This window comes from Diabrotica undecimpunctata, chromosome 6, assembly GCF_040954645.1.
Source record: "Diabrotica undecimpunctata isolate CICGRU chromosome 6, icDiaUnde3, whole genome shotgun sequence".
Classification (NCBI taxonomy): domain Eukaryota; kingdom Metazoa; phylum Arthropoda; class Insecta; order Coleoptera; family Chrysomelidae; genus Diabrotica; species Diabrotica undecimpunctata.
The window spans coordinates 106,556,656-106,567,218 of record NC_092808.1 but is presented as its reverse complement, the minus strand read 5'-3'; the positions used below and the strand labels follow the sequence as shown (position 1 = coordinate 106,567,218).

Below are 10,563 nucleotides of genomic sequence, written 5' to 3'. Positions count from 1 at the left end.
GGGTGGCGCAGTGGACGAAGTCGCCGATTCCTAATCTGAGAAAATGGATGGACTGCGGACATCGGTGTTTGGATTACTTCCTGATGCAGAGGACAAGGTTGTTTCAGGGCATACCTTTACAGGTTTGGAAAGGCGGAAAATGACAAATGCTTGTACTGTGGAATATCTGACACTGTCTCACACATTCTATTGATATGCGATAGATTGATAGCCTTCTTGAAAGAGAGCTAGGAAGTAGGGTGCAATCAGTCACGAAACTGGTGGAGGATATGAACTGCATGAAAAATAACTATAGATTAATAGAAATTCCCATGTCAAAAAATAACACGATAGAACTGAATATTATTAAGCAAATAGCAGTAAACAATGGCTACAACGAATACACAATAAAATTTTAAATCAAAAACTACATAAAAAAGCCCTGAAATTAGTATTTCTACAACCAGAGAAAAAACCCAGTACCTTCTGCTCGGTTACATATACAGCCAAGATATCAACAAAAATAGCCAAACACATAAAAAAGAAAGGAATAACACCAGCTTTTAGAACAAACAACAACTTAGCAAATATATTAAGAACAACAAGAACCAAAAGAAAAAGCAATTACACAGCAGTGTATATAAACTTAAATGTGGCGACTGTCTTACATCAGTCAAACTGGTAGAACTTTTATCAAACGTATAGCAGAACATAAAAGGGCTTTCAATAATAGAAAAACAGATTCTATGTATGCACTTCACCTTCTAGACCATAATCATCCTTTTAATGATGAATTTCAAATTCTTTATATTCAAAATAAAGGCCTTAAGCTACCTTTATTAGAATATATGGAAATCAACAAATTAAAAAATACAGACATAATTCTGAATGACCAACTTAAGTTCAGAGTCAGTTCTCCCCTCAACTTATTCAGATATAATTAGATTAAACAATAACACAAAAATTTAAAGTCACTGAGATATTTTATAGTTTATTAAAAATTTAAAGTCTAGCATACAAATTTTTTAGTACTATAAGTAAATAAACAATACACAGCTCCAGAACTGTGGTAATATTCTTAACTGGCTGTAGCCTCAATATCAGATGCTTGCTGTTCTGGTTCTTCATCATTATAAATATTCTCAGCCATTTGCCAGACTTGCATAATATTATCTTCAGATACAGAACATATAACCCATGGTTCGTTAGGATTCCAACTAAAATCAGATATTTTTGCAGTATGTCCTCCATGAATAAAGAGGAGCTCTGGTGGACCATCTTCAGAATCTTCAGGACTTTGTTCTTCTCCAATTTTACTTAAATCCCAAACATGAAGTCTTCGATCAGTTCCTGATGATGCCAAAATAGTTTCATTGTGAGGAGACCACTGTACTTGGAAAATTTCATCTTTATGAGATTCAAAACTATGTAATTTAAGTTTTAAGTTTCTTAAATCCCATAATGCTACAGTCTTATCAGCACTACCAGTTGCCAAAATGAATTCTGAATATGGATTAAAGCTTAAACAATTCACTTCAGCCGTGTGAGCATCAACGGTGTGAGATGGTTTGCTAGTATTATTACATCTAGTATCCCAAATCATCAATTTCTGATCATCAGCTACAGAACCAAATAGACTTTCATGTAGTAAATGCCATGCTACATCTTCCACAACAGCAGTATGACCAGTAAAAACAGTTTTGGCATCAATTATGCGATTTTCTTTAGGTGTAGCATTAATATCCCAAAGACATATGGTATGATCATCACTAGCTGATAACAAATAGCCATTTAGATTTGGATTCCATGATAAACCATAACCTTCTTTTTGATGACCTCTTAATCTAAGATCAGGGTGACATTCTCCACTTGGATCAGGCTTACTTGGGTGTTTTGTGTAATCAAAGACAAGCACATCACTTGATGGTGTTTTAGTGGCAATGACACATGGATTTTGAGGCATATATCGAGCTCTATTAACTTCCCCTTCATGGTTGATTTTTATTTCGATTTCAATTTTACCTACAAGAGAATTTGTAATTAGTTTTTATATTACTAGATTTAAAAAATCTGGATAGAATTTATGAAATACATTAGATATTCTATTTAGTTGCAACATCTATCTAGAAATCAATAGGCTATAAATGTAATTCTATAGTTTGATTTCAGACTCATTAATTAATTTTGTTATTTTAAATAATCTCATAACTCTTATAAGAAACTACGATTTCATTTAACAAAAGAAATGCAATGTATAGCAATTTCACTCACATTTTCATTTCACATCTAAAGAAAAAATAATAAATATTTCATCTCCAGTTCTAATTTATAAAGGTTAATTATTGTATTGACATATTTGTATGTTTTGTACCTATATATTGATAAAAATAAATTTGAAATGAATAGTTTCTATAAAATGGATGGTGCATTTTAGATTCATTTAAATAATTTATAAACTAAGAATAAATTGTAGCTGATATTAATCATAAATAAATTGAACTTTGAAGTATTTTCAGAACACGAAAATATTTACGAACATTTGTTTAGTGCGCCAGTTATTAGGTTTTTGTACACACTTCCTAGATTTCAGGTTTATTCAATTGTCAATGCTGCTAAAACATCTTACAATTACGCAGTTATGCGAGCAGCATGAGGAACGAAATAATGATTCACGCAATTCCAAAAAATTTCTTCAACAATTATTGAATGAAGTCCCCATCAGTCATGGATAAAATTTAATCAATGTGAATTCCATTTTAACTACTAGATTTGCAAACATGATCACATGAATCATTTACGAACTTCCTGAAAAAGTAGCAAATTTCTTTTGTGATATGTACTATTTGGATAATACTCCAACTTTCTGCAATTTCAAGTGGCTAGTCTAATTTAAATATTTCTTGTAAATGTATCAACACTAAATGTTCAAATAGTTTAAATTCTATTAATTTTTATTTCCATCACACCCTGTATTTTGTATAACTAACACTGAACATAGTTACCTGCAATAAATTTCTTTAACACAACAAAACCGGCAATAAAAACAAATACTACAAACCATTAAAGCAGAAGTTATATGAGTCACTACATCAATAAAAATTAGGGGAGTATAACATAAAGATATAACACTGTGCCTTAAATCGTAAAATATAGAGTAAATACAACAGATATCTGATTTGAATTAATGACCATCAAATATAGACAAAAGTACTGTTACGATAAATTATGTTTTCATATTTAACCTGTAAACATGTTATTATTGCCTAATTTTTTATTAAAAAAAGTGTGTCTGTACCCTTGTATAGGTCGGTTACATTTATTTGAGAAAAATGCGATAAGCAGCACTATGAACAGTGAAGAACAGGATAGTACTGACCTAAATGAATTATAATATGGTATATTCTATAAGAAATTGGTTCTATAAATTTGTATTGTTATAAACAAAGCTTAATTTTATGTATTGATGATTTTGTGTAAGTTTAAATTACTTTAATCATATTTCTACAATACATTTTCTATAAAATGTTCAAACAATAATTGGTTTGTATACAAAAACTAATTAATAATTGCGCGAACGGTAGGCACTTAAAGATAAAAAATATATATTTAAATAATTTATAAAATCTTGAAGTAAAAATTAAAAGTTTATCTAGTCAACACTTACTTACATTATTATTTTCTCTTAAGAACTGATTTTCAAAGATATATATATATATATATATATATATATATATATATATATATATATATATATATATATATATATATATATATATATATTGCAACAATAAGTGAAGTTTTCATAATAAGGCCACGTTTTTCTTAAAAAATTGAAGCAGTAGTTTGGTGTTGAACATATGTCAATAATCCCTACATCTGATTATGTAAGAAAATATTCCGGATAAGCTCAGTATTGAGAGAAAGTTGTCTTGGTATTACACTTCGTCACTTTCTTCCTCTGAATCACTGTTCTCCACATTGATAATAATTTTATTTAAAACACGAATGTTTTTAAGATATTCTTTTTCGATATTTTTTACGTGCTCTATTGCATTCTGTCAGTTATCCTCAGAGATATTTTTAAATTCAGAATCTATTAGTTTCACGACAGTGTTGTAACATTTTGGACTTACATTTTTTTGTCTCACATTAAATTTCAGTTGAGACCATAACAACTCTATTGGATTTAAAACGCAGTAATATGGTGGCAGTCTTAAAGTTGTATGTCCATTTTTACTTGCTGCATCATCAATAATATATTCCTTTATAAATAATTTTGTATTAAGTACCTCTACTAATTATTGGTCTTTAGTGTACCAATCTTCAAAATATAAATCTTGTGATAATAAAAAATCTTGCAATTCATCCTTTCTAGAGTATTTATTCGGAATTTTTTTAGGTTGTCTAGAATGATATGATGCATTATCTAAAACAATAACACTATTTTCTGTTAAATTTGGTAATAAGTTATTTTTGAAGCACGATTCGAAAAGTTCACCTGTAATATCTTGATGATAGTCCAAACAACTGTCTTTAATGTCTTTTGCACTTAATAGTAAGCCATTGGTTACCCAACCGTCTTCCCCTCCATAATGTAAAATGCATATTTGTTTGCCCCTGGAAGCTGGTACATTAACTTTGCACTTTACATTGTCATTACTCCAACCTTTTCCAATAGTTTCGTTAGTGTCAAACCACGTTTCATCTAAGTAATAAATTTTTCTTCTGCTATTTCTGTACTCGGTTATCTTTTCCAAATATTCATTATGCCATTTTATTAAACGGGCACTTTCCATTATAGTATGTCATTTATTGATTGTTTTATATTTAAAACATTTAATAGTAAAAATTTTCTTAAAGTTGATTTACAACAATTAATAATATTTTTAGATTATAATTCAGCTAAAATTTGGTTAAGTGTGGGTATAATGTTACCTGCAAACATATTATAAATGGTTTCTGAAATGGGAACTATAAGATGTTGCTCAATAAATCGATGTCGTCCAAAGTCGATCCTTTTTTGTCTATTTGTAATGCCCTCCTTTATAATTCAATATACAGTAGCACATGAAACTTTTGTTAAAAGCGCAGTTTTTAAAACACTCGCGTGCCATTCCAATTCTTCACATAATCCATTAAACACATTTAACACAATTTCTTTAGCATCTTTCGATAAACGTTTTTTTTTCTGGCTTTTTAATACTTCCTCTACTTGGTCCAGCTGTGGCTGGGCTGTGACAAGAACCCGACAATCGAGTAAGAGGAGTCATAAACTCATAAACCTTTATTGATAGGTATAAAAAGGGGCTTACATCGGCAAATTTTAGCAGTAGCGTAAATAAAAATATTATTTTGATTAATTAGACCTAACAGTTATAATTATTTAAATATAATATATTTATAATTGTAGCTAATGAAATTATATTTAACAGTAATTATTTTTGCCTTTTTCTGAATACTATCCTGTAACAAGGCAAAATATTAAAGAGGAACTATTAAAACAGATGTCATTTGATTTAAGCACATGGATATATTTTGTTCGGTATCACTAGTACACAAATTGGTCTATCTCTTTAAATTTCTCAATTATCTGTAACCGGCCTATAATACCGTTTGTTATATTGTTTAATAGATTTCTGGAAACCTCTATGTTTCCTTCTTCATGGAAAGAAAGTTATGTTGTTTCTATATTTAAAAACAGTCAGAAAGACAACATTGAAAATTATTGTATATAAAAGCATTTGTATACAATCTGCAATCCCTAAGCTCTTTCATTGTCTTACAGCAAAGCAACTTTCTTGGTTATGTAATGGCTTAATATCTCAATCACAACATGATTTTCATAGCAACAAATGCAATGCAACAAACTTGGTTTGCTATCAATCTGATATAGTATCTCAAATGGAAGACAGTAAACAGGTAGATGCAATATACACAGATTTTTCCAAAGCATTTGATTGTGTAGATCACCAAATACTTTTGGACAAATTTAATTAATGTAGGCTTTCATGTCAGGTTTGTTGAATGGATTAAAAACTCTACATCTGGTAGAAGTCAAAGAGTCAAGATAGGTTGTCATCTGTCTGACAGTATCTCAGTAACATCTGAAGTTTCTCAAGAAAGACATACTTCTCCACTTCTTTTTAAAAGCTTCATTAACAACATCACTTCCTGTTTCCTAAATAGCAAATGTTTAATGTTGGCAGATGACTTAAAATTTTGTAAAAGTTATAGATAGCTTAAAAGATCAAGCCTTGTTGCAAGATGGTTTAAGGTCGATTCAAACACATCAGTCCCGTCACAGTCCCGGCGCCGAACCGGTCCCGTCTGGCCACACAACTATTCGTTCATCTATTCGCACACACCCGAAATGCATCAGTCTTCGGCGACCAATCTGTTGAAAAGATGGAAAGTTTCTCCGATGAAGAATTAGCAAATATTATTATTATTTTCTGCCAAATATTATTTTTAAAATCAATGTCCATGTATTTTACATGCGACAAATCATATAAAACAATACATTTTCTCACACATTCTATTAATTGTTCGTCAATAATTTTATTTTGTTCACTTGTACCGCCCGTCATGTTCCCGACAAAACCAAAAAATTCGTCGCTGAGATTATAAAATCGACCGGGCGATAGACGTGTCAAAACCTGACTGCTGTAAAACTGTTCGTCAACTGATGAATGTGAATGCCGGCGACATATTTCTAATAAAGAATATTTTGTATAACGGATTGTTCGGGTCCGCGCCGGGACTGTGACTGATGTGTTTGAATCAACCTTTAGACAGACTACAAAATTGGTACAATCAGAACAAACTCGACTTAAATTTAAAAAAATGTTATTTTATAAGCTTTTCTCGTAAAGTCTATACAATTGAAACAAGCTATACTATTAATAATCAGCCACTGAATTATGTTTCTTCTATTCAGGATTTGGGTGTAATTTTTGATGAGAAGCTTACTTTCTGTGATCTGTGACCACATAAACTCTATTTCAATAAAGGCATCTAAACTTATTGGTTTTGTTACTAGTAATTGCAAGTATTTTTCCATTAATACAACAAGATTAGTGTATTGTTGCTTAGCTTGAACTATTTTGGAATATTGTTAAGTGATTTCGTCACCCTATTTTATGTAAAACCTTATGTAGCTGTTCCTGATGAAGTTTTGTTCTGTCCATGGCCACCTGAACAACATCAGTTGTAAATGAGAATTACTTAGGATAATTTTAATGGGTCTTGGTCTAGCACCAGATTTACCAACCTTCAGAATTTTTTTGATCTCATTAGATGCTAAAATTAAAGAGAAGTTAGGCTTCTAGAAACAAAGAATTTTTCAGAAGTATGCAGACCTAAATTAATTGAATAGTAATTTGGCAAATATATAGTTTGATCATACATAGGTGAATATTATTGTTTTGAAGCTATTTTCTTGTGGCATTTTAATATTGTTTATTATAGTTAATGGGAATTGACCACAATTTCAGTTTAAAATGTTTATTTTGACGTTTCAATTTCCAGTTCAGAATTTTTTCCCACAATACTGTTTCAAGTAAATAAAAATGTATGTAATCCTTGATGCATTAATTTATAATTAACAGGATATAAGACATAACCAAACAAATCACCCGAATAAAACCAGTCAGAGACGAGGTTGACATGATTATCTTGCAAAATTTGAGTAAAAGAATAAAGTAAAGTAAATGTTTATATTTTATAAGAGACTATGGTTTATCATTCTTTCAAAATCACCAAATCATCTCACTCCAAATATTGTAAATACGAGTGGTAGAAAAGTATTACTGTTCAAATACGTACCAGAAACTGATCCAAAGCCACCGAATTCTCCCTTTTCATTATCATAATGGGAAGCGTCGAATTGTGCATCTTCATTCGGTAATTGAACACTGGCTATTAAAAGATGATTTTGTTCATCGGATGTATGTGTTCCCAAAATAAGTCTGTGAATAGAATGGTCCTTTCCTTCTGGTCTAGTAACGTCTGGTAACCACTGGGCTGTCAAAGAGGGCCACTCTAAAGCATGGGTCATCACTAGATCGTATAGAAAGGGTGTATTTTTTTTCCATATTTTATATTCTTCATTAATTACTCTTTCTTCAACTGCATCATCAAACGTTTCGGCATCCCCTTTATCCCCCATTTTCAGGCTACTATTACGTTTTATACTTCTTAAAAAAGTTTTATAAATTAAAAAAGTTTGCAAACGCTACAATGAAAGGCAAACAACGAGTTATGTCAAATAAGCCGGTTATTACGATGTTGGTAGCACTGATCGCCAACAACAGAGATCATACGTGTTCGTTGACTCTTCGGAGGTCTTCGTACCGTTTTGCAAGAAAGTTTTAACGTAAAAACTGTCACATTTAACAGATGTCAAATCAGTCATTTTGCTAACCATTTGTTTCAGATTTCAACCAATCAAAAGCTTACGTTTTCAGCGCCAAATAATAATAAAACCACTTTCATAGTAAAATTTTTGGTTTAAATGTTGGTTGTACTTAGATATTGATTTTTGAGAAAATTTATATACGGGGGGTACTTGAGAAATTATTTGGAGATTTCTATTTATAAACTGTATATGTACTTAGTTTTACATCATTTTTATTTTATTTATTTATTTATCATTTTACATTTTACGTACCATTTTATTTTAGATATGTCTTACTCATTTTTGTAATAGTAAGCTAAATATGGATGTAATGCAGTGCTCTTAATAAGTGACGGATTATAAGAACATCCCAGGAATTCTATTTCAGATTTTATCTTTAGGATATATTACGGTTAAGTCTTATATTAACGAAAATTACATGCAGTAGTATGATGGAGTGATTTAAATTAATTGTTAACCATTTTTATTAATATACATTAACATTATTAATGTTTAGGTGAAGAGTGTCACAATTATTAATAGTACGTACAATGTTGAGGAATTTTTAATAAATTATGAAATTCACTTAGAATCGTGCTTTCCATTATTATCATAGGTAGTGTTATAAATATATTCTTAATACATATATAATATATTGTACTAATTATTAAACATATTTTCATTTTAAATGTTGATTGTTATTTTTGTGTACACTAAAAAGGTCAACTCTAAAGATAGGTTTGGCAAATACGCTTTTTATAGTACCTACAGAATCCCACTGCAGGATCACTACGTTCATAACGTAGTTCATCAAACTAATATTTTTACATGCATTTAAATTAGTAGAATGCATTGATAATGGATTGCCAGTCAAAAAGTGGCCGTAAGTATTTTTAATTTAATTTATAGTAATTATTGTTCTGAAGCTATTCACCAAGTAACACAACAAAAAATGGTTAATTTATTAATATTTTGTATTTTAAGAACGATTTCCGAAGTAGAAATTGAAACGTCAATATACTTATTTTAAACTAAAATTGTGGCCTTAATTGTATTTCCAATTAAAGTATAGTTAAAGTAATTAGTTTTTGACAAATATTTTATGTTATTCATTTATTTTTTAAATAAAATACGCTGCTCATAACGTATATGCATCTTTTTTTTTTATATCAAATTAAAGCTAATTTTTTTAATAAGAATGCTATACCTAAGTATGCCTGAGAAAAAATGGTCGAAAATTAGGGTAGCCAGCAAAAAAAAACGCAAAGTATCAAAGATAAAGTAAAACAGAGTTAGGGCGCAACGACACTGGTTTTACACGTGGTAATATGTTTTTATTATATATATATATATATATATATATATATATATATATATATATATATATATATATATATATATATATATATATACATATCATATCAGGAAAAATATTAGCTGTAATTTGATAAAAAATATGCAAATAACACATGAGGAGCGTATTTTATTTAAAAAATAAATGAACGAAATAAATATTTTGTCAAAAGTTAATTACTATTAATTGAATTAAAATTACCAACCTATTATTAACGTGTTCTCCTAATTTTAAATTTATGTAAAAATGTGAGTTTGATTAACTACGCAATGAACGTAGTGATCCTGCAGTGGGATCTTAGGTTATTAGCTTTTAGGTTTTAACAACAGGCAGTTGCCATATCATTTTAGAAATCTTCTTATTCTTAAGGTACCCTTTGAGGTACAATGGGTACCCCATTGCTGAAGGTTGGGTATAACTACAGCAAATACTACTGTTCTTAGTATAAAATCTGTGTCCTCTTCTTCCTTCCACTTTCCCTTCCATTATCAGTCGTAGGAAGTTGTATTTTTCTCCTCTGTAAATATGTCCTAGATAACTCTTTTTCTGGTTTTTACAATATTTAGGAGTTCTCTCTCAGTCCCTATTCTTCTCAGCATCTCGTTGTTGGTCACGTGCTCTGTCCAAGAGATCTTCAGCATCCTTCGAAAAACCCACATCTCAAAGGCTTTTACACGTCTCATACTTGTGATTCCGAGAGTCCATGTTTCCACTCCATATAGCAATATGGCAACGATAAGGTAGAGTTTATTAGGAATTTTTTAATTCTTTGAAAAGCGGACCTAGCATACTCTATACGAACATGTATTTCAACTTCGTAGTCAAGATCGTTTGT

At 30.2% G+C, this 10,563-nt stretch overlaps 1 protein-coding gene across 1 annotated transcript; it reads right to left on the bottom strand.

Annotated features, from left to right (window-relative positions):
* Positions 1 to 957: 957 nt before the first annotated feature.
* On the bottom strand, positions 958 to 8,257 carry Caf1-55 (chromatin assembly factor 1 p55 subunit). Its single transcript, XM_072535070.1, has 2 exons — positions 7,804 to 8,257; positions 958 to 2,001 (listed from the first exon to the last, which is right to left on the bottom strand). Exons 1-2 carry the CDS (start codon positions 8,144 to 8,146, stop codon positions 1,058 to 1,060), a joined length of 1,287 nt encoding a protein of 428 aa, XP_072391171.1. The 5' UTR covers positions 8,147 to 8,257; the 3' UTR covers positions 958 to 1,057.
* Positions 8,258 to 10,563: the final 2,306 nt, after the last annotated feature.

Excerpts from the sequence above, each read along its gene's own strand:
- Caf1-55 (XM_072535070.1), bottom strand. The coding sequence starts at position 8,146 with ATGGGGGATAAAGGGGATGCCGAAACGTTTGATGATGCAGTTGAAGAA. Across the intron at positions 2,002-7,803 it reads TGGCTTTGGATCAGTTTCTG|GTAAAATTGAAATCGAAATA; the intron begins GTACGTATTTGA and ends ATTCTCTTGTAG.